Source organism: Struthio camelus, chromosome 2 (assembly GCF_040807025.1).
Source record: "Struthio camelus isolate bStrCam1 chromosome 2, bStrCam1.hap1, whole genome shotgun sequence".
NCBI classification, from domain to species: domain Eukaryota; kingdom Metazoa; phylum Chordata; class Aves; order Struthioniformes; family Struthionidae; genus Struthio; species Struthio camelus.
This window is the reverse complement of record NC_090943.1, coordinates 19,185,397-19,210,413: the sequence shown is the minus strand read 5'-3', so window position 1 is coordinate 19,210,413 and position 25,017 is coordinate 19,185,397. Positions and strand designations below refer to the sequence as shown.

At 38.6% G+C, this 25,017-nt stretch overlaps 1 protein-coding gene across 2 annotated transcripts; it reads right to left on the bottom strand.

Moving 5' to 3' along the window:
- Positions 1-730: 730 nt before the first annotated feature.
- On the bottom strand, positions 731-22,091 carry MASTL (microtubule associated serine/threonine kinase like). 2 transcript variants are annotated; one of them, XM_068934520.1, is made up of 12 exons: positions 21,875-22,091; positions 19,594-19,731; positions 17,803-17,942; positions 16,421-16,509; positions 15,013-15,119; positions 14,585-14,717; positions 13,958-14,130; positions 11,668-12,909; positions 9,675-9,813; positions 6,520-6,633; positions 6,330-6,431; positions 731-3,952 (listed from the first exon to the last, which is right to left on the bottom strand). In XM_068934520.1, the coding sequence occupies exons 1-12, from the start codon at positions 22,040-22,042 to the stop codon at positions 3,795-3,797; spliced, it is 2,703 nt and encodes a 900-aa protein (XP_068790621.1). In that variant the 5' UTR covers positions 22,043-22,091; the 3' UTR covers positions 731-3,794. The 2 variants fall into 2 exon arrangements, with proteins under 2 accessions (XP_068790621.1, XP_009677909.2); XM_009679614.2 differs by lacking the exon at positions 21,875-22,091 and adding an exon at positions 21,336-21,841.
- Between the last annotated feature and the right edge of the window lie 2,926 nt (positions 22,092-25,017).

Below are 25,017 nucleotides of genomic sequence, written 5' to 3'. Positions count from 1 at the left end.
ATAGCTGCAACATGCACAGCTACTTTCTATTCCTTAACAGCAAAAGGGGCAACTATTTACTAAGGTTCTGCATGCCTTTCCCTCGTTTTGTGATCGCCACTTTTACACTATTACTGACTGAAAAAGCAACAGTGATAAAGATAATGATACTTAAGGAATACAATATTGTCCACAGATCAAGAGCTGTTGGTAACTGGAAGAGTCTTTAAAGGAAATACTAGTACATGCAGATAACACCACTGAGTTCAGAGCACCACAGGAGCGCTGCAAGCTAAGCCCATAAAATTCAGAAGCTGCAGAGGTCTTTCATTCTTTCCATATAATCTGAATGCTTTAGATAAGTTTGCACTGGGCAGTGTGGGAACAGTTTTGTTTTTAGTTTAAGAGTACTTCCTTATCTATAATCAGAATCATTTCTTAGGGGAAAAAACACTCTTCCCCCCCCCCCCCCCCATTATAAAATAATACATCTAAATTAAGGCAAGGTCAAAAAGACATTTTTAGCTCTCCAGTGTTGGTTTTCCAAGTCAAAAACACAGCAGGAAGCTACAACAGGACTGCAGTGTTTATTTTTGTATAGGACAGAATGCAAAGTATAGTTTTAGAAAAGTTAAGAGATAACAAAATAATACAGTTTACTGAAACAGTAGCCATAGGTGAACCCTAATCATATTGAAACTGGGACCCACTAGCTCAAAACACATGTCAACATTTCAGCATCTTTATCTCCAAGCTCGTGCAACAAGTAGGTGAGCATAACTGCAAGTTACAGGTAGTGACAGTTGTCTGAGCCAGCTATTGCTGTATAAGGAAGTGTGACAGTTACTGTTTCTTTACAGTTTTTTGCACACTTCTGTCCAGGTAACAACAGATAAACTGCCCCCTAGGATAACATGGGAGCTATAGTGTTTATATGTAGGGTAAGCACATGAAGAGAAGCCTAGGCCTTCAAAAATAAAACTGGCAGCCAGCTGCTACCTATGATAGCCCACAGCTGCAGATGATTACTAACAGGAAGCAGCTTTAATCATCTTCAGCTACCACATCTGATTTTTTTTGTTTTGTTTTTTTTTGTTTGTTTGTTTGTTTTGTACTTTTCCCTGTAGCATCTTTCAAGTTGAGCAGCATCACCATACTTCCCCCTCACACACACTTGCATTAACAAGGAGGCTCTTTGAGACAGTGTACGTTGAAGAATCAAGCTAGGACATTGATTTCTAAAAGCAATCAGCATGTAATCCTGATCATAGCAAACATGGAGTTTAGTATAAAAACAAGATATTGAATAGAATGGGGTATAATAAGTCTCAGTGCTAGTTGTGCAAAATTTAACCAAAATCAGTTATAGAAGCAGTGTACATAGCTACTACTGCAGCATGTTGCATTAGGCATTCTAATGGAGCAGCTGGTTTATATATGGTTCTATAGTATTTGCTTTTGTATTGCATCATAAAACTATGGTAGAAAAACCATGATTTCTAGAAGGTTTGAGATTTTTAGAGTAATAAGTTATAAAGATTCTTTCTGCATAATGCTTCAGGACACTATCGTCTCTAGTTCTATGTTAAGACTACTTAAGTCAGAGCTTTAAGGAGTTCTGCAGTTCATTGTAATGGGTTAAAAGAGTTACAAATTAAAGCTTGCTTGATCCTTGCAGCTGATCAGGAAAAAAAATTGCAGTAGTCTGACATTTTGAAGATAAATAGCCACTAATGCCTTGAAATGATTCTTAACCATAATGGCAATGTATTACACTGCAAAGTGGGAAATGTTGTAGCCAGCTGTAACACCAAAACTGTTGTGTTCAGTAGGTTAAATTGACATTATTTCCCAGCATGTTTTTATAGAGGACTTTTATGAGAATGTCAGTTTCATGCTAAGGAAGACTAGTTTTTTTCTAAACATTGCTACAAGTGTAGCAATGAATTGCATAAAATACCAGCGACTGTTTCAATCAAGGTATTATTTTTGGTCGGAGTTCAGTACATTCTAAGTACACAAAGGAGAAGTCTGTGTTTTTAATACAAAGTCATGCTAAAGAACTTCTGTTCATATTCAGAGAATGAGTCTTCTAGTGATCATGCTTCAAGTAATATTACATGCAATTCTTTACTCATCTTTTTTCATGTAGCATTAATTTCAGTAAGTTTAGAAGTTTTCAGAAATTGAAGCCCTTAGTGAAGGGAGTAAGAGTCACAAATGTCTTGCAACTTTCCAAAATTCTATTTCAATATCGTGAATCTCAGCTCTAGGTCAACGTGCACAATAACACAAGCATTCTGAACTGTTAGTAATTAGCTCTCTTTTGTCTCTTTTGTGGATTTTTTTCCACTCCCTTCCCGATTCTTGCTTGGCTATCTGGAAGGACAAGCAGGAAGCCTAGCAGAGCGTTTACTCAGAATTCCATTCACTAAACCTTGTGTTCCAGGAAGAAGGGCAATGAAGGGACAACTCATTCCCGGGCAATGAAATGTCAATTCACAAAACAATCTGAAAAGCCACTTGGCAAGAGTTACAAGCAAAATGCTAGGCTTCTGGCATAGAGCTATGGCACCACCATCCAGCATGAGCTATCTTTTAACTAACAAGTACAAACCCGAAAAAAAAAAAAATCTTCAATAAGTCAGCTGAGAAAGATACCTATGCAGGAAAAAAGAAAAAAAATTTAGAGATAATTTAACCAGTATTAGCTACAACAGACTTAAGAACTAGCCCCTAGGCAAATTTTCTCATGTTCATTTTTGAGGTATATTTAAATACATTTTTGCCCAATTAGAAAATATAATACTGAAAATAACTGAAGTTCTAGTGAAATCTGAAATCAGGTTGTGAATTTACGACACAATAGTCTGTTAACTTGCAATGCATTAGTCTTTAATATATAGCAGCTTCAATAGCAATAATATTTCACTTATTAGCCAACACTCAGGTGATATTTTTTTTTTTGTTTTCCAACATCTGACACAAAGAATGCAAACACACACACACACACTACACAGTGTTTTCTATTTAAAAAGTAATTGCTAAAATGTGTGCTGCTGAAATCAGTCCTCCTACTGGATGTAGTAAGTGGCTACAATATAACAATTTCAACAAAGTATTTATCTAACAGAATTGCCCCAAGCTTTCTTTCCTTACTCCATTTGTCTAGGAAAGGACGAACCAGCAGAACTATTGGCAATCTTCACAACACTGACAGGATGTGTACTGCTGAGTTAACGTTGAACAACGCTGCCCATCTTAACCCTTCTTGGAAGAAGATAAACAGAAATAAGTTGTTTCAACATTGTGTTAAGGTATTAGTTTCCCATCACGAATGGGAATACCAGTTTGGCACAATGGGTATATATTCAAGTTGGCTACAAAGGATTACTCCCAAATGAGAATACACTGAAACACAGGTAGGTAAGTTGTATATAAAGCAATTCGCATGCATGTATGTCCCTTCCCTATTAACTGTAAAATAGTTCCCCACCTCCTAATTGGTTTCACATCACTTAAAAACAATCAAAAGAACAATCTTTTGCCAAGTAAAGTGTTACTAAGAAATACAACACTCCAGCCTCTCAGTAAGGTGCAGTAAGTGAGATAAATAAAAAGTAGCATAAAGGCACTTGATACCAGCTAAGTTTTGTACAGTAGTTTCACTTTAGAATAAAGGAAACAATAACAAAAGCAGATTGATCACTTAAAACACTCTAAATTTGGCAAGAAAACTTAGCAAGACCAAACTAGTGTTATTGGACAACCTGTAAGTGTGCAAAAAACATGGAGCAGTTTCATTTATCTTGATGCTATAGACTAAATCCAGACACGGTCAGGTGCTGGGCGTTGTTTCTAGCTTCAAAATAAGAGGTATCAGTTTCATCATCCGGCTGAGGTATAAAAGGCATAGTTTGATGCTGCAGATTATCCCAGTCTACATCATGAAAGAGAGGGTGATGTTTCAGTTCTGCAACAGAAGTTTATAGAAGAATTAGGAGTTTCCTTCTGTCCAGACCCCGCAGTCACTTTGTTCACTTGATGAGAAGTTGTCACTTGTTTTGTTCTGTTCTACTTTTTGGAAAGCCCAAACCCAATTGCAATTAGGTTGTAATTACCCCCAATCTCACTGAGATCAAACTATTGTCATACAAATTCCAGTTGGAGATCCTATTCTACACAACTCACATTTTGGATCAGAGGTACCTAGGGGCTGTCACAGAAAATAGATGTTTTTCATGATTAGGTACCACGGAAGTTTTAAACAAAGTCTGTTTCTAGTTTTTTGCCAAAATCCTAGGTTGAGTGAGGGTTTATAGAAGTCACTGCAACCCTTCTCCACCCCAGGCCACCTGCCCTTTTTCTAGCCTGAATGTTCTATCAGCTTTGTATAGCCCCTAAAATAATCCCCCTTTCCTACCACCAGACACAGAGGTTTAAAACTACCTATGGTCAAATAGCCACAGACAATCAGAATCCTCTTTCCCAGTTACTGGAGACAGGATAATCAACCAAGCTGCAAGATTCTGACTCTAGAACTTCCCTGCCCTGTCCATTTTGACCAGACTTCCTTGGCTTGTAGCTTCTGATGCATCTACTGCATGATCTTGAAATATCATCCCTTTATGAAAGTTGCTTTGCGGCTTTGATCGAATCCAAGAAAGCAAATTTTCAGCTGAGTGGCATGAAAACGTACATTTTTAATCACTTGCAGCACAGAAACTAGAAGCTAACTGAAAGAATAATAGAAATGGCAAGAATTACATGTAAAGGTACATGGAAGCTGGTCCAAGACAGTCACTACAAATTTTAATTCCAAGACATTAGAACTTGTTTATCATTTTTACATTTCCTGGACAAATAATCTAATGTAACCTTAATTTTAGGCAAAAGACAAGAAAGCAGAGGGCTAGCCTAACTCCTAAGAGTTTAGACTACTATACATGCAGCAGGACACAATGTACACACCCACTATATGCCTAAATTGCAGTTCTGCACTTAAAAAGAGAATTCTCAAGTACTGAAGGCTGCCTTCATCTGAAAGATGAGCAGACCGCATCCTCTTTTACAAAGAGGTATTGATCTACGCCATAGCTGGCAACCAGCTCCTGTCCACATCTCGGTGAAAAAAGCTTGGGACACCAGTGTTCTCCGCCAACTGCTGCTTTTAAATTTCTGTTATCTGGACATAAACAGCTAACAGAAGCATACCACTGGGATGCAACATAAATTTCTCAGCAACTTAAGCTTCATGCTGGAGAAAGAGGGAGAGCAAGAATACACGTGCACACGTGTGTGTGCATGTGTGTTTGGAGGTGAGGGGAAACAAGGACAGACAGTGTGATGGAGACTTAATCAGAATGGAAGAAAACCTAATGGCTGTCCTGAAAACAAGTCATCCAACTTCATTTCAATGGGCTATAGATCGGTTAAGGAGATCAGTTAACAGTTTAGGTCCTGACAAAGAATCAATTTCCTAGAATTTTAGACTGGAAGAAACCATTATGTCATCTCGTTTAAATTGTACGCATCACAGGTAATTAGATTTTACCCTATTACCTAGTAAGGGCAATAGCTTGTGCTTAACTAAAGTACCCTCAAACGAAGACATTAGACGCTTTTTGGGAGATATTAAAAAGCCAAAGAATTCCCTACTAACATGATCCACACTTACACATTCTCTAGTTTGAACTGGCCTAGTTTCCTCTTCTAGCTTTAATCTCTTTATGAGTAATCGCTTGCATAATAATCTCCTTGTCTAATGATCTCTCAGGCAGTTTTTTTTTTTTCCTCTTAAAGACTTCTCCCTCTCTTTCCAAACAGTCTCACCCAGTAAATTTCCTTCCATGTTATTAAAGTTTAAGAAATAGTCCCTATTATGACAGCAAGGGAGCCTAAGTTCCTCTATTGTCTAACTCTGTTCTCTACGCATTCAATGTAGAGAGGCAGATTCCTAAAATAGCTCATTTGAAATGTTCTCTGTAGGAGGCTTCCTCTCCCCAACTACAGAGGCCTTGATTATATGCGTAAAACTAGTTAGGCCAAGACCCCCTAAATGTCTGTTACAAGAATTGGCTAATAGAGTGAACTTCGGTATGTCAGACGTCAAACCCTAAACATTCATAGCAAAAAGTGTTAAGGCCAAGCCAAGTTCAATATATGCCCTCTTGAAAAGGAAAGTAAAACCTTGCTACAAGAAGTATAGCAAATATAATGATTTACTAAGTGTTCTAACACTACATATGGAGCCTAAATATGCTTTAAAATTTCTTAGTCTAAGTTTTAGGAGGACAACGCTCTGGAGTTTTCAAAGTGCAAAGAACACAAGAGAGAAGTTCAATACTAACCCTTCAGTCCAGCCCTCTTAGTACTGTCAATTGTTAAAAGAATATCTATGGCATTTTGGGCATTATCAGACAGCTTTTCTTCACCTTCAGGCCAGGGAATATCTATGGACAAAGATGCAAATGAGTCAATAGCTCAAACAATACAGACTTTGTAATAAAGATGTTTCCCCTGATTACTGAAAGAAATTACCTCTTTTCAAAATATTTTGGAAGACCTGTGTTGGTGTTTCATCGTTAAAAGGTGGAATTCCAGTTAGAAACTCAAACAGACAAACTCCAAGAGCCCACCAGTCTACAGCAGAACCTGAGTAGGAGAAATTCGGGCCATTACAATAAAACAAAGTTGCTTAATAAACTTGGTATTTGTCATGGATAATGGTATTTGCAAACATTTGAAGATTAGCCATGCAGAAATTGAAAAATGTTTAGAAATCCTGCAAAATTTCTTGGAAATGAAAGAAGAAAAAAATATGTTTGTACTTAATAATCATGCAGAAGATTAAAGATATATTAAGGGCTTCCCCCCTCCCCCCCAGTCTGCTCCTTAATTTATTATGAATAGTCCTAGGGTTTACCGATATAAGCAAGGGAGTTCTTAAGAGCAATCTAATTATCACCTCCTGTCACAAAGAATTCAGGGGCTGTCTTCTCTAAGGGGTTGTTTTGTGACAGTAGACAGTTGTCTAACATCTGCTCTAGAATTCAGATGAATGCTTCATGTTATAATCCAGACACCTTTCTTTCAGTTCTTTGATAAGACTCCAAGAACTCAAAATATTCAAGTTTCCATTTGTCTAGATTTATGTCAAAATATTGAAGACAGATTGCAGGAACAAGCCAGCACGTGAGAAACCGGTATTACTTTCCATTGCACTAAAGTCGATTTGCGCAGTTACAATGCTTGGCCACTGGCTTTCTTTTTGTTAAGTAGCTTTGTTTTTCCAGGTTCCAGTTTTTGCCAAATCGTATTAATCCACTTACAAATAAGCAGGCAAAGCAACTCCAAACACCACTGCATGCATTCTAAGATTTCTGCATCTTTAAGCCATGCCCACTCCACTGTATAAAGAATTAATGATACTTGCTGCAAAACAATTTGTAAACATAATTCAAGTGTAATTTTTCTTTTGTGTGTGTATGTGTGCATATACGTGTGTGTGTATATAAATATAAAAAAAACCTTTAAGTCACCTCGAGTTAGAAAAGCAAGAGTTCTCAGTCATTTCAAAAAGACAATTTGACTAAACTCAGGAATGCCTAAAAACTGAACCATACAACTGTAACTTAAAAATAATCCAGTGCATTTTTAAGCAGCTTTTAGCAGCAGTAAGAATGCCCCACCAAGCTAAGCACATCAAAGCAGTGAGGTCATATCCACTGTTGTTAGATGTGCTTGGATGCTCAGATAAAATATCCTCAGCTTTAGTCAAGGTTTAAAAAGATCACAACTCTGAACAAAGTAGTAAAATAGGTTTCACAGAAATTTTCCCCCTCAAAGTCCAACTAAAAAATTAGGCTAAATCCTACCATATCTTTGCCAAATTGTATCTATTAGCACAAAGCAAGAATTAGAAATGCAGAGCCTTGAGCATCTGAGTCTTCTTTGCCACATACATGGACCGATTCAGACTGATCGCATAAAAGTGAAAGGGAACAATGACGAAAAAACACCTTATTTCCTGTTACAGAAAGTCACCAAGAATAGCATGAGCTGACTTTTCTCCTGAAGTATAAGCTTAAATATGTGACTTCTGACACAGTGAAATTGAAGTTTCCTGGATTTTTTAGAAGCACCACACCTTATTATGTGGAATGCATATTGGGCATATCTCTCGCGCGCGCGTGTGTGCGCGCGCACATGTGTATGCACACGTGTGTATAAAAATACCGTTAATCAAACATTTTTCTTGGAAATTGTGATCTAATTATACTTTGACTGTTCAGTTTGCTGAACACGCCTTTTCTGTACAGAACATAGCAAACTGACCAGAGGTTAGAGTCCCTGCATATGAAAAGACAATGAAGTATGTACATTACAATTATTGCAGATAACCTAACAAAATTAAACACCAGTAAATATTTTCAGTACAATTCTCTGCTTGAAGGCATAGGAACTCAAACTTTTTCTTAAGCTAGTAGCTCAACAATAAAACAAAATGTCAATATTAAATATGAATTATAAACAGGAACAAATTATAGTAGTGTCACATGCTAAACGTAATGGGAGATTTGTAATTTACTCAAATGAACCCCCCGACCCTTTGCAGTTATCACTAAAGCCCTGAAAACATTCAAAAACTGTGTGAAAAATCATTTTGCAAGCAAGTTTCTCTTTCTCTATATAGTAATTTACAAAGTATTATGGAGTTTTAATGTCTGCCAAATAACCAAGATTCCTTAATGACAAGGAAAAACAGTAACTAAGTATATTTAATAGTTTTAGTCAAGTAACAGTCAAAGTATTAAATCTCTTAATGCAATTTTAGTTAAAGTAGGTTACATGTAGCAGAGCTCTACTGTTTCACAGACTAGTGATCATTCCATTTCTCAATGAGGGTTTCATTTTGTTAAGACTATTATCTTTAAATACAGAAAATCTAGAAGTATGCCTTTTGTGATAGAAAAAGTGTAATTATAATTACAACAAACTTACTCAGGGATGCCTTATTTTTTTTTTTTTAAGGCTCTTGCAAATTAGCAGGAAAATATTTCAGCCTTTTTGCTGACCTCAGTGGAGTTCTGGATTTGAACCAAAGTAGTTTACGCACTTTAGTGTTGTGCTATTTTATTTTTTTCAAGAAATATTTGATTGCTACCATCGCCCACTTAAATGAAAGACCCTGTCACAGCACTTTAATAGAAATGTTTCATAAAATTACTGACTTCAAGAATAACTGATTTTAATGCAACTTTGTAAAACTGGGCTGACTGCACATAGCACTTCAACATCAATAAATGTGGAATATATTTTGAGACTAACTGGAAGCATAATCGTTTCACGCTAAACTTGACTAAACTAAAAAGAGTCTTAAGCATACACAGGATGACTAAGCTGTGATTCCTAAGCCATATAGAGGTCTCAGGCTGCCTAAGCACAGCTTCTGATGCATTAAATTAGTAGCGGGCTACGTCAGACAGTTCAAGACTCTCGTTACAGGGTAAAAATAAGATGGAGGGACCTGCTGAGGCAAACAGCCATCAGTACTGGCAAATACTAAGCTGTGTGCATGTGTTTAAATTCACTGTCATCCTAACTGAAGTTTTTAGCGCTCTAAAGATGTTTAGAGGTGTAAGCACCTGCCACCCTCCAAGTATTGATAGAACTTGATTGTTTGCTTTCCTTACCATGAGGCTTTGTCAAAAGCAGCTCAGGTGCCAGGTAGTCTGGAGTCCCTAAGATGCGTTCACCTTCTACTGGGGCAGCTCCTCTTCTTACACTCTTTGGAGTTCTGTATGGTGTGTCAGCATCTCCCTGATGAGGTGTCTTCAAGCATGCAACAAAAGACTTCAGATGTCAAACCAAACAGATTCCCCACTCCCATGCCCAGGTTCAGTAATGGTAACAATAACAGTTGAGACTTCAGTCAGAGTCAAGGACATGTTACAAAATGTACATTCCCAAGCATGTGTGAATTGTGATTGCATCTTCATCTCAACTATCTTGAGGCATAAAAGGTAAACAATACCTACTCTAAATGCACATGTCTTAAAAAAACCCCTCCCCCTTCCAACTTGGAATCTGAAAAAAAAAACTAGAAAGAATGTCAAAATAGACTCAATTTTAGCATCAAGTTCTCAATATTAGCTAATATAAAGCAAGTATATATGTCAAACGATACCTGTGATATAAGGAGAATCCTGAATAACATTTACTGCACTCTAGACACACTCAAGAGACACTGAATGAGTTTTTTGCTGTTTAAGTTAGACTTATGTTACTGTATACAACTACATATGCCTTCGGAAAGTAATAAGGGACGTAATTTGAAGACAACATATGCAAACTTGCAAATACATCAATAAATTTGCACAGCTAATAGGCTGACTGCAGTGAACAATTTCCTGTTATGGCCTACAGATGCTACTAAAGCATCTGGAGGTTACTTTTATTCTTTATTTTTAAATATACCCTTAATTCCAATGTAACTTTGCCTTCGATGCAGCAGATTGATATTTTATCACAATATCATACAGGCTACAGAATCCACTTTACCAGTGGATCTAGCATCACGCTAGATGACTACATACACGTAATATGTAATCATCTAGCAGAATACTATTTTGTGACACCTTTAAGTACTTCTAACTTCACATTTTAACAGGACAATAATTCTTATATGCTTTTTAAGGCCATCAGTTATTTATCTATTTAACAGAAGATGAAGTGCACATTATCCTTACTCCATTTCAGTTGGATACAAGTTTTGTAGTCAATAAAGTTTTATGGCAAATATAAGCAAGCAACTGAGACAAGGACATCAGAAGACAGACCTTCCTCAAAATAATTCTCTGAGCATCCCCTTTTGCTACACAAAATTATTCACTTAGTTACTAACAAGTGTTTTCGGAATTCTCTCCAAGAGCTTTAAATCCTACAGCTCAAACCTAAGTAACTGGACAAAGGTCTTGTAAAACTATACTAAAATAAAACAGGAAGCATGGACTGAAAAGTATACCCATACCTTTCCCACATCTAGCGGTCCAATTTATTTTAAGGTAAGACAATAGAATTTTATTTATGATTAATAGCATTAACAAAGTCAAAGCAAAATCCTCGTAACTTGCAGGCAGCTGCTACTGCTTTCATCAGTCTTCATGATATGCTTGTAACTGGCACTTGGCAACACACAGCATGCCACCAGTTCTACCCAGAAGGAAAAAACAGAAGGCAGAATAGAAGTTTCTAGCAACTCAATAGCTTTCACAGACTGCACTGGAGGTTCAGGAAGAAAAGTCAAAGAACATGCCATCGCATCAGGAAGCCTAAAATAATTCAGAGGAAGCACCACACTGCTCCAGAAGTAGGACGTGACAAAATAACACAGGGTTTCCTTACCTGTTCACAGTAAAGGCAAAGGACTTCCGTCAGAGGCAGACTAAGACAATGCTCACTGGACCAAAGGTGAACAGTGAACATGCAGCTATTGCTAAGCTTTTACGGAAACAATCATTTTGCCCACACAAGTGAAATAAGCCCAAGCCTGTCAGTGCAAGCCATTTTTGACAGATTAACCTTGACTACTTCGACTTTTCTTGAATTACCAACTGAAAGGACAATTTCATATCACTAATACCTAACGCACACTCAGACTCAATTTCTGCATGTCTCATAACAGACCTGATATACCCTATGTGGTCTTCCTTTCTGTGATGGAGTAATAGCTGTCGGGTAAGACCCACTACAAGCAGGTGAAAGATCCATTATATCCAAGGAAGCCATACTACATGGCTCAGATGCATTGGATACATTAATTGGACTGTTATAACTTCGAAAAACAACGGCATTTTTTTTGAAGAGATTCATTGTTTTCATTATCTTTTCTGAAGAAGATACTGTGTCAAGGTAAGTTTCCGCCACGTGTTTTTGGTCATTATCCTGCACACGACATAACAACTTGCAGTCCTGGACAATATGCTCTTCTCCGTTTTGTGAGGCATCTTGGGAATTCGGTGATGTTACTAGCATGTCTTCAGGTTTTGGTTCTTCAAAGGAGAGGTCTTTAACGCTTTTATCCAAATCTAAAAGCTGCTTTTCTAAATGGCTCTCTGTAACAGACATTTCAGGAAAGGACAAATCAGAGTCTGCACTAAGGATTCCTAGTGGCTTTTCATCATCAGTGCCTAAGAAACTTGAGTTCATATACTCCTTTTTATCGTCCTTGTCACAATCTGCATCCAGGACACACATAAGATTTTTAGCTATTATTGGAGCAACTGATTTTTCTAGTGTTTGCCGTTTACCGGTATAACCCTTAACTTGTTCCTTGCTTTTGCAGGTCTCATGTAGGCATCTATCATCACAAAGCATTAAGGACTGAATTTCTGTTGTCAAACCTGTCCTTTGGTTTGCTTGAAATTCTGAGATTTGACAGCCACGTTTGTATTCTGCGTTGCTTTTTTTAACATAGTTAAGTTCCTGACAAGGACTAGTATCAACTAGTTCAAAGCTTCTTTTTACACCCGGCTTTTCAAGAATTTCTTCCTCTTTGACAGGCTTGATGGGATCATTCAAACATGAAGGTAACTGCCGCTGACTGGAAGCTTCTGCTGTCTCATTAGTCATATCACATTTATTCGCAATAAGTTTTTCTTCCCAAATCTTATTTTCAGAGAGACATTTTCTGACTATGCCTTTCACATCCAGTGCAGTCACAGGAGTACCTGTCACATCAGAACGTTCAGTTCCTAACTTCTGCCTGCTGCCAGAATCATTGCTATTGATGGGAGAAATGGCCAGCTCAAGTTCTTTTTTCTTTAATTCTTTAATATCTTTGCCATTCAGTAATTGTACATTAGAAAGGAGAGCTGACTCGCCGTTATTGGTTTTGCCTGTTGCAGAACATAGTTCATCCTCAGTTTGCTGCAAATAAGCACATTAAAAGTATTTGAGTATCAAGAAAAATATGATTATAGCATTACAGAAACGTGTTCAAAATAAGAAAAATCAAAAATTAAATTAGAGAGCAACTCTGGTAATTTAACTTTTTAGGACACAAAAAATAAACTTGCTAGAATTCAATAGAAAGCCCAGTGTTTTTAAAAGCCTAAGGAGAAAGATTTTATCATTTTGTATTAAGAAATTAAACTAAACCATACTATCTTGTGGCATGTTACACTTCTGAGGTGACAAAAGAAAAAATTGATATTACTGCTAGCTTTGGTAGCACAATACTAAAAGCAAGGCCTTGGAAAATGAACAGATAAAGAATTGTAAATACATTTATATTTAATTCTTTTGTTTTGTGTTTGAGCTAAATAGGAAGAGTGATAAATGTCTAAATAGGAAAGCAGCATTTCCCTTTAGGTATGCTGTATTTGTCTGTTTTATATCTGTCAGTTTAAAATAGGAAAAAAGTATTTAAATCAGCTATCACTAATTACTTATGGTAGGTTAATTGCTACAAAAAATCTTCAGTAATACAAATCTTAAAAACAAACTTCTTCAGCTTTTCCTAGCTGGTAGGAGATTGAAATGTATATATTTTATACATTTTTTTTTTTCCAATTGCTGCCTTTTCAAAGGCTTTTCCTGTCTGCATGCTGGGCTAATAAAGCTATAGACACAAGGTCAGCTTCCAGAGAGCCAGTGCTCCCAGTATTGTCCACCTTGTGGAGCACAGGGCTAAACGCAGAAGAAGCCTTCCCTTTCACCCCTTTTCTGCAGGCTAGATGGCATTTGCTCTTATGCTGCACAGGACTACTCGGGGGGGGGGCGGGGGGGAGGGCAGGAGATGATAATAATAGTTTGATCCAAAATATGCCTGTTCAACAAGGATTACAATCAGCTCTTTTTTTCCTATAGCTGGACTTCTCTACATTTGAAATACCTAGGGGAAGTCAGAAAGATTTGTATACAGCGCATATACAAAGTCATTTTAATTTGTAGTAGAAAATGAAGCAATCCTGACCTCTATATCTTTCTCCCACCTGGGGCTGCTGCAGCATTCTGATTCCATACTGGACACACGTGTGTGTGACTGACTACTGGCACTGGAGGTACCAAACCTTTTTCTTGACTGAAGTAGAGTTGGAGTTAAACTCCTCACTGGCATCCCCGGGGTTAATGCAGAATTATCAAGACCTTGAAAAGAAAAAAAAAAAAAAAAAAATCAAATGTTGATCCAAATAAGCAGCATGTATAGCATATATTATCCAGCCTCACACTATGTTAAGTGATCACTCTGAATGAAACTATGGAAGGCTGTGTGCGATACAGTAATTGTTCTCTTATCTTTCCTGCATAATCACTTTACTCATTTTTTGAGGTAGAAACTTGGCAAGGACTTTAAAAAGATATTAGTATTAGCACAACAACTATCTTTTTCATTTTGGGTTGGAAAGGTCAAAGCATGAAAATAAGACAATTTAAATGAAAGCATACCTGAAGGACTTGGTAGACAGCAAAACACTGATGGAAGCACCGTCTTTTACCAAGTGATCCTAGCTGCTCACATAAGTTAAAACCAGACAAAAAACAAATAAAACAAAAGCTTATAGCCAAAAGTGTTACTTGATAGAAGGCTCAGCATACTCACATGTTTTGAATAACTTTGTTGAAAGAGGGGTATTTTCCTTTTGAACTATAGATGCAGGAGAAACCACTCCATGCAGACCCTCAGAACCTCGATACGAATTGGGCCCTGGCATTTTCACTCCAACAGGAGTATACTATCAAGCAAAAAGAAATATATGTTAAAAATAAGATGCCTGAACAAAGCATTCAGGATTGTAAATGCAACTTTACACATTCTTTATTGAATATGCATGGGAACTGAGCCATACTTATATACTGAACTTTTTTTTTTTTTTTAAATACAATTCATAGTCACCGATTTGAAAGGTCCAAGGTAGTTCTCTCCGGAACTAAAGATGTAAGAAAAACCTCATCAATCCAATTACTGTACTTAAGATAACGAGAAAACTAAAAGATCAAAGTACGTCAAATAAAGTAATAATCGCTTACAAAACCCAGAGAGCTGATGAGAGACAACAGTTGCCCCGGAGTACGTGAGTAGTCTTGTTTTGGCTTTGCCATTGATGGTGTAGTGAGGATATCTATCATATTTATCTCTACAAACAGATTGGAGAAAAAAGTGCATGTCAGTTTTCCCTTTTACTATTAAATAAGTTTACTTAATATTTAAGTTAGGTCAAGAGAAAGTTTACTGACGTAATGAGCAAATATACAAAAAACAAACAGAAATTGTAGAAGTCCAATTACTTTTCCAGCATTATTATACTATAATTCTTGTTTTTTTTTTTAAATTGGTATAATTTTCAGTTTTTAGGTAGAGATTCTAACCTATGATCTGTGAGCTAAGATGGCAATTCCGGTCCAAAGCCTGCCTTCTTTCCGAAGGATGTCTTGGAATCAAGCTAGACATGAGCTTTTCATAAGTGAAAAATTCAACTTTAGATGCCATATTTTGCTCAGCAGAGAAGGTAGATAGGCTCATAGCTTCTTCCCTGCCACATCAAACTAAACACAATAGTCTGCTCTGTTAGAAGTTATCAATTAAAACAGCATATAATAGAAAATATAGTACTTTTAGCACTCTTCCACATCCTTTTAAAACCATGAAATCAGGAGCTCCATAGACAACTCTAAATTTCTCCATTTCCCTGGTTGACTGCATTTAAAAAAAACATATTCCCGTCAGGCTTGTTAGAAAACTAAGTTTCTGCTGCCCAGCATAAGTTGGACTGACGTGGCTAAGGTGTTAGAAGAGACAATTACTTCAGGACGTAGCTGTTCTCCCCAAGACCTGCAGCATATCCCCTGCACCAGACAGTCATTTGATTAGTCAGCCACATTTTCTGCTACTGAAAAACAATAGGACTTGTTCATACACTAAGGCAGCAAATTCCTTCTGCTAGGCAAGACTCATTAGTTCAGCTTTTACTGCCTCATCCTGCTCCTGTCTCTCATGCTAACACTGGCAAAGTCCCAGTTCAGCTTAGAAACAAATATACATACAAGGACTGTTTCTGTCAAAAGACAGAAATAGGTAGTGGTACACCAAGAAAATGCCAAGATTAGCCTTTCATTCTTTGGTTTCTCCTGATGAACTTTGTAGAGAACTTTGATACCTGTGTTACTTAAAACAAATGTCCCTAGCTCATTTTTCATATATCCTTGTCCCAAAGAATAAATACTTTATCCAGTAAAGTAGAGCACATAGTGCAGTTCCTTTACCAGCAAGCACTTTCAGCACTTATCACCAACTAGAATTAATATTACTGCATCATATTGACTTATTTAACTGGAGCCTCTGTCTACTACTAGAACGTAAAATATGTATCATCTTCTACGATCTTGAATAAAAATACATTATAAGAAACACAACCAATAGAATACTGATGCATCTTACCTCTGTTCAGAGTAACTCTGGAAAGCCCAAAATCTGTCAACTTTATGTGACCTTGATTAGAAATGAGCATATTGTCTGGCTTCAGATCCCTGAAGATAAGATATAGTTGAAGTCAGCAAAAAGACAACTTAGCAACATTAAGAAAATTATCTAACCCAAAACATTTAGTCCCGAAGCCTTAACAACATATCTTCTCCTCATTAATAAAGTCTCCTAGCCAACAAAACTCCAACTGGAAGGATATATCAAAGTTAAACATGTCTAGCACTATATATTGTGCAAGTGTCTTGGGCCTCATAATACCACCATGCGCAGGTCACAGAATTTGCATGTTCTGTAATTCGGGAAGTTTAATAGTGCTCTTGATGAATACTACCATCACAATATTTACTAACATGTAGCTTCTGCATATGACAGTAGATGTTATAAACAAGCCCCTACCAAATTTCCAATTCAAATTCTTTGTAAAGGTATACTGAAAGAAGTGAAGTACATCGGTCACTACAGGGGGAGCATCAGAGCAGTCAATGTCCCTTTGCCCTACAACTATATGCCTGCAGTACTTCAGAATGTTCCTGAGATTGACTGTCACCTGCCACAGGGAAAGCAGATGTAGGAGGCAAAATAGTTGTGTTAGTGCAGCACTGCATTAGCAGAAAAAGCTGTGTATATTGGCTTGCTGAGATGGACAGATAATGGAAAAAATAACACCAGAAATAAGATTGCCACAGTGTACATATGCAAAAATAGCTTTCAAAAGCCCTAGCAAATTAGGCAGCTGTTACTACGGAATGGTGATGATTGTGTTCGAGCAGCACTCAGACAAAAAACTGCAAGGCAGCTATGGAGGCACAATGGTTTTCCTATAATGAATGAAAATTTCTTTAATAACCAATAAATATTACTCTCCAATGAATAGGAGAAACACAACACTCTGGATGTAGAATGAGCCTATTGTTTTACACAGTGATACTTGGCTAATAGGAGATGGATTAAGACATGAATTTGCTCAGAAATCTGTGACAATACACACAGGTTCTAATACTGCTTGACCAGCAAACTGCCATCCTTCCGTACGTGTTCTATGGAGAACTGGTATGTAGAAGGCATGCCACATGTTTTGATATACTTAGTAGCAAAACAGAGGCTATTTCCAGTGACTAATTATAGCAAAAAAAACATATTTCAGAAAATGCACAATTCACTCTACGACAAATAAAACAAAGAATATTGCTAAAGCCATAATAACCATCACTGCTAAAAAATAAAAGTAAAAAACATTTGTATTTCATAATAAATATGGTCTTTTATTCCCAGAATATTTTAAAAAAACCCAATAACAACAAGCAAATACTTCTTTCCAAGAAAAAAGTAGTTTTTACCTGTGGATTATCCCATGCCTGTGAAGATAGTCAAGAGCTAGCGCTGCTTCAGAAATATACTTTACAGCCATTTCTTCATCAAAATATCCATAAATATGGAGAAGAGACTTGACATCTCCACCAATAAGGTATTCCATCACCTGCCATTCAAGAGTTTTAAATTACAATTTTAAAATACACTTCAAACTTGCAAGTAAATTATGAAGCAGCTTCTGTTTCTAAGAAAGCATCACTTCAAAGAGGGAGAGCTGATTAGAAGCTTCCTTGTGGTAGCTTGCTTGATTTCTAACACAAAGCTTTTTTCATTTTGATAAATTAATTAAACCCTCAGATGACAGGAGACATGAAACATTTTCTCTCATTTACTTTCTTGTATTATTTGTCTAGCCCACTTTCTGTAGTCGGCTTTTCAATTAGCGTCCAACTTCTGAATGGCAAGATTTCCATATAAAAGGAAATGATTTGCGAAGCAATTCTATGAAACAAGGCCTGCATCCAAAACCCACTGACACTGTAATTTGTCTAAAGCAGGTATCAATGATTTTATTTTGCAAATGTTTATACACATTACAGTGTTTAACAAATTCAGACCAGAGCCTTACCAAATAAGCAGTACAAATTTCAAAAAAAAAATACAATGAGAACAACTGTACATTTAAGATACGAAAGAAAGTGATTAAAAAATTATCAAAAAATCAAAAATTAACAATTGTAGGTATATAAATACACACTATTTAAATGCAAATTGTTTTCAGCCTGCTAAGCCAAATGGCACCACATTAAATGGTCCAAAGGTGATTCTCCATGAAACCCCTTGGAGCAAAATTTTCAAAGCCTGAGCTTGTCAAATCAATAACACTATTTTACCATGTCTAAAAAAAAAAAAAAATTTCAATGGGGTACTAAGTAGTCATGGCTCAGGGGAGGAGGGGAACCCTATCAAACAACAACAACAAAAAAACCACCACAGGGTTTCTACATCCACTTTTCAGTGATAAGTAGGAATTTATGGGGGTTTTGGTTGATAAATCTCACTAGTACATAGATCCTAATATACAAAACTATTTAATATAGGTGAGTCAAGCATGTCCTTTAAAGATTCTTCACCCCCAAATCCTCTTCTGTCCTGAGCAGCAACTAACAGAGATTCCAGGAAAGGAAGCCTTCACTTACACTCGAAACGCATTGTAAGAGCGCTTACCAACCTCAGTCTCAAAATTTATGCAAGATGACCAATATGTACATTCACAGCAAACCAGGCAAATTATGCTAGATCCTTTGTAGATGGTCTTAATCTGTATTCATCAGTACCTTTGTGTGTAGATAGTTTATAAAGCCGCCCAAATCCTACGGAGCTCCATGTATACTAGCCCTCAGTACTGCCAGTTGGTTATCCTCTTGTCACTGAGCCCAATTACATCAATATATTTTGAGTGCTGGCAACAAGCAATAGAGATTTCTTTATTAGAGAACCACAAAACATCTTTCAGTCATTTGGATTTGGCTTGAACAGAAGGGTTTCTCTTTTGTTTTCTCAAAGGTTTCAACATAGTCCTAAATCAGATTAGCTATTAGAAAAGACTCTCCTGTTAAAGAAGGAACAGAGGTGGAAAGATCTCAGAAGGTACAAGGAGAAAAGAAACATTTCACTTGCTCAACCATTCTCAGAAAGGAGAAACAAGACTAAGGAATACCAATTTGCTACCACAAAAACAGATTTTCAGACACGTATAGTTCTGGATTCCGTTTTTAATGTTGTCACAGAACACCACAAGCTATCTATTTACTCACCAAATAGACATTATTAGCTGACTGAAGTGAGTAGTATAAGTGCACGATGAAAGGGCTTTTACTGAGAGCCAGTGCATCCCTCTCTGCCTGGACCTGGTGAACCATGTTTTTATTGATCATATCTGCTTTCTTCATCACCTAAAAAAAGAAAAGAACAAGTAGACATATGTTAATGGTCATTCCTATTTTCAATACTCATTTTCTTCAAAAAAAAAAAAGTTTTGAAAACGTAGCTGCTGCAACTATACTGGTGAATTAGTTTCCTAGACTAACCTACAGTTCTCCAGTCAATTCATTTATCGCCATACTTCAAGCTTATACAGCTGTTACGTAACAGAGCTAGAACTTTGTATAAAGAAAGAATTGTGAAATTTATTTTTTGCCTAGGTTATTGAAGAACCTGTTTCCACTGGTCCTTCTAATTCAGTCCTGAATGGAAATCACACTGTCAACATTTCTTATGATCATACAGACTGAATCTGAAGCTAAACCGCTGAGTGAAGCTTCTTATTCACAGTATACAAAGATGCCTGCCTCAGAGCCAGGAAAGAGTTTTCAGTGCTTAAAGATACAGTTGTGACTAAGTCTTTCCATCTCTTCAAAGGACTTCATAGGCTTGACAACTGAACATACGGCATTAAACCATCTTCTCAAGGGCAAGACTTCATAAAAAGTGTTCCTCATAAATTAAATGAGGTCATTAAATTCTTTTAGCCTCTTATTCCTAATTTTGCAGAGAAAGCAAACAAATTTTTGCTTAATTTAAAATTTACTATCAAATAATTTAACACACTTTTGTTTCCTTTGGGAAGGAGCCTCAACAAATTATTTCTTCATGAGTTACATACAATTGTTAACTGTGAATTAGGCTCCAGTTCCTGTACTGAATTGCTTCATTGTTTATTGATGCCTACTCAGTATTCTTAGAGCAGAATGTGCAAATAATAGCACAGTTGATATGTATTTAAGCAGACATTGCATATTCATCAGAAGTGTATCCATGTCTAACATCTTTAGTCCCGATATTAAAGTAATATTATCTATCTGCTCTATAGGCAACATAAACTGTAGCAAATCAAGTCCTTGGCTAGCACCACTACTATCAAAGCTGGTAACAAAACCAAAAAAAAAACAACCAAGACTTAGACAGAAGGTATTGAATTACACTTATATGAACATTGGCCTCAACTGCACAAACATTTAGTACACATCAAATTTTGTAGCTGTGAACAATCCATAAATTTCACTGCAGTGTTACTGACACAAAGGCTTTCAGGTCATAATACTTGCAATAAAGTTATGGTAAAAAGAAGTAGGTAGCTCTAAACACTAATATCTTGAGCCATCTGTTTTGCACGACTGTTTTCATATTTCCTTTTCTTTGTGCACTACACAGCTGGTTATAACTCTCTCATTTGCCAAGTCAAGTTTGCACAAAACATTGGTAAAGTTTTCATTGCTAAGGTATCTGAGCACACTGACCGATACAGCTTCGGATATGCTGTTACTGGGCTTAAACTCCTTTGTGTATATACAGGGAAAACTCTGCATTTTTTTAACATATACTTAAGAAAAAAATTTTTTTTAATATATATTTTTGCTTTCATGATTTGCTTTCATTGTACATCTCAGGGGCACACTTTTCATTCACGAGCAAATGCAAGAATATTCATTCCAGCAGTGCTACAGCTGAAAATACTCAATTATGACAAGAATTTACAGATAAGAAGCAAATAGCTTACTGATGCTTTAGAAATCTTTTTGGTGTGCTTTCCTCGACATTTAAGGTGCTTCAGGAAACACTCGTTGCTATCAGACGCCTCCTTAACCAAACCTCCAGGCGAACAGGAACGCGATGAGAAAGCTACAGGCCGCGAAGGGGGGGGGGGGGGGATGGGGGCACACATCGCCCAGGCACACGCATCCTGCCAGAAGAGCTGCAGCTCCCCCAAGAGCCGGGAGCAAAGGGCTCATCGCAGGACTACACACTGCAACCCCGCCCCCAACCGCGGCCCGGGCAGGGCGGGGCAGGGTCCGGCCTGCCCCTCAGCCGGCGGGGCTCCCACCAGGAGCAAGGCCCGCGGGGAGAGGGCAGCCCTTCCCCTCAGGGTTGGACGGCAGCGCAGCGATGAGGCTCCCGCGGCCGCGGAAGGAGCGCGAAGACTCGGCGGAGCGCGGGGGGCAGGGGGGCACGCGCCCCCCCACCCCCACCGCGCAGAGGGCGAAGTGACGTCACCCCGCAGGGTGACGGGTCGCCCCTCCCCCACGGGCGGCCCCTCACCTTCACGGCATAGAGCCTCCCCGCCTTGCGGCCCAGGTAAACCTTCCCGAAGGCGCCGCGGCTGATGGGCTTCACGATGGTGAACTCCTCGATGGAGGGCGGCCGCGGAACCTCGATTCGCCTCAGGCCCGCGGCCGCGGCCCCGGCCGCCGGCTCCACCGTCCCCATGGCCCGCCTCGGCCGCCGGCCCGCGCCCCGCGCCAATTCAAAGCGGCGCCCCGCCCCGCCCGCGCCGCGACGTCACCGGCCAACGGGCGGCGCGGGCGGGGCGGGGTGTTCTCGCGAGACTCCTCGCGACCTGGCAGGGGGCGGCGCGGCGGGGAGCGGATGTCGCGGCTGCACGAAATGGCGGCGGGGTGGGGCGGCCTGAGGCGGCGGCCGTGACTGCCCCGGCCCCGGCGTGTCGCCGCCAAGTGCTTATTGCTGGCAGCGCTTCCGGGCAGCGGCTTCCGGGATGCAACTTTTTGCAGTGCTGAGGCAGTTAACAGTGCCAGCGCCAGAGTGCTTCTCCACGGCTGCCTCTTCTGCTGAGTCGTGCGGTTCCTCGCCGGCCTCCTGCCTGGCAGGCGGTGTGTGAATGCTCGGCATGCAGTCTCACTTGTGCAGTGCTACTCCAGAGTGTATCTGGTGACCAGTGTTTCTTGCAGGGTCTTTCACTTCTGCTCATAACTACAGGGCGAGTAGTCTGAAACAGACATTGACAGAAACAAGCAGAATAAAGTGGGTCGCAGCAAACCTTGAAAGTTGGTGTCGCTTTAGTGCCAGTGTTTCTGACTGATGGGCTCTTGTGACCACCTCCAGCTAGACCATATTGACATGCTAGCTCTTCATGACAGCTCTCTCACCTTGATCCTAAGTACTTACAGATTACCTCCTTTTCTTTGTCATATCTAACAATTCAAAAAAACAGCCTTCTTTCTGTTTTTTAGAAAAATCATTCATTATGACGAGCTATCAAAGCTGTCATTGTTGATTTGACGGAGTAATAACTATGCAATTATCATCTAGGTTTCTAATTTGGAAGTGGGTTGATACTAGCTACCAGCAGGTAGATTGGCCTTTGGATTTCTACTAGATGCCTGAAGGAATTTGACAAAACTCAATGTGAGACATTATGGAATTGGAAAGCGATACTTAACCCTGATTTTGGTCCCACATACTCATTTCCTCATAGGTTTCATTTTTCTCATACTTGCATGCTTACAAGCACCGAGAGTTGTGTATCCTAAGTGGTGTAGCCAGGATCACTTGAATGCAACGCAGAGGATATTATTGAGTCTGTACTATCTCAGTTATTGGGCCCTTATTGTCTATTCTCTCTCCCTGGATTGGTGATGACAGACTGTTTTTTGCACAGATCTTTTATGATCAGGAGTTACTATGTGTGATCTGTTGCCTCAGATTCTTGCTTGGTTCATCCTCCATAAATCTTAGGCAAGGTTGCTACCCGTTGTCTATTTTTCCTTATTTTGGGTAGCTCAGCAGCTATAGTCTCTCTTCCTATTATGCCAGCAGGAAGAGGAACGGCATATACAATGTGCTATGACCTTTTGGAATCTTCCTATAATCAGAGCACAAATCGTCTGCTGACAAAGCTTCTGTGACAGGTAGGACCTTATCAGAGTGCAGGTCTTCTGGTCTCAAAGTAAGCAGCAGTCTTCTGTGCTTACCAGTTTTATTGCTGTCAATAAATTGTGCTCTTAGTTGTTCTTTTAACCCTTGCCTTATTTTTTATATTGCTTTCACACATAGGCTGCTGTTCATAATTCATTCATACCAGTCTTAATTTTTCTGTTACAAATCTGTACCTTAGCAAAAACCTTCTGTATAGAGGTCAGTGCAAAACTAAGGGTCTCTGTAGTAACTCAAGAGAGATGTCTAATTAGGGCTTTGTTTTGCTTAAAGAGACATAGACCAGTTAGAATCTGATATGTATTGCACAAGGGAGTCTTGTGTGAGAGAGCTGCTATCCCACAGATGTCAGCAATAGGTACAGTTTAATGTGAAAATACAGAAAATACAGTGTTTTAAACAAGTTTTCTATAATGGCATTAAATACAATATATTACTGTCTGTAATTGTCATGTAACTCTTCAGCATTAGTTTAGCTATATCGGCAGCAAATTTTTTTAGCAGAAAAGCACAACTAAGACCAGGAGAGATTGCTCCTTTTGGTGGTATTACACTCTGAGGTCACTTAATGTGAATTGTAAAACTGCACCATCAATTACTGTGCTTTTCTGCAATGGCCTGAGTTCACCTGAGGTGGGATCTGTGCATTCTCTCCCTTCCCTTGTGTCCGCACTAGCAGTTGTACAGCTAGGTGGACAACTGTTTCATGGAGTCGATTCAGCTAAATGTCTATCTCCTTTTTTTGTTGTGTTAGGTTTCTGCCAAATGAGCTAACTGAACTGAGTGCTAGCGCGAAACAGAGAGGACAGATACATGAAGGCAGAGGAGGCAGCATCATGGCTGCATCCAGATCAGTGTAAGCTGGTGTGAGTGGTGCTTTCAGTGAGGAAAGGAAGAAAAATAATTGGAGGGGACATGGAAAAATAGCACGAGGATCACTATCAAAGACCAAATTCTGCCATACTGAGATGCATGTGCCGATAATGACTTTGTTTAGACGACATTCTAACTGAATGTGAATAACAGCATTTAGTTTATTGATATGTATTTTAATTTGTATAAATTTCTTTCTAAGTAGCATATACTCCAACTCCCTGAAAAATATTTTTAGTACTTTAGGAAGGCATCTAGATAGTGATTATACGGAATGTGATGTAAATAACTGTATGTAACAAAAACCTGTCTTGCCTGATAATCATTGAAGAGCCTCTTCTGATACTCTTGCAAAGTCTTGGGTTTTGGCTATTGATTATCTGCAGGACTGATGTGGCTTTAGGATCTTTTCCTTAAATGCCAAAGCTAAAATTAATTTACTTCTGTACATCTTAATCCATGTAGAGCCAACTGTAGTCAAGAAACAAAAACTTAAGATGGGTCTGTAATACGATACCAACAAGAAAGAAGCACAGGCCTCCCAGAGATGGCTTAAACTGCCCTAATTAGGTACCAAGAGCAGCCTGGAACTCAGCACAAATCATCTGCCTGAATATTACTGATGCAGCAACTCCAGT

Excerpts from the sequence above, each read along its gene's own strand:
- MASTL (XM_068934520.1), bottom strand. The coding sequence starts at position 22,042 with ATGGGGACGGTGGAGCCGGCGGCCGGGGCCGCGGCCGCGGGCCTGAGG. Across the intron at positions 16,510-17,802 it reads AGGCATGGGATAATCCACAG|GGATCTGAAGCCAGACAATA; the intron begins GTAAAAACTACT and ends TCTTATCTTCAG. Across the intron at positions 15,120-16,420 it reads CAGAGTTACTCTGAACAGAG|AGATAAATATGATAGATATC; the intron begins GTAAGATGCATC and ends ATCTGTTTGTAG.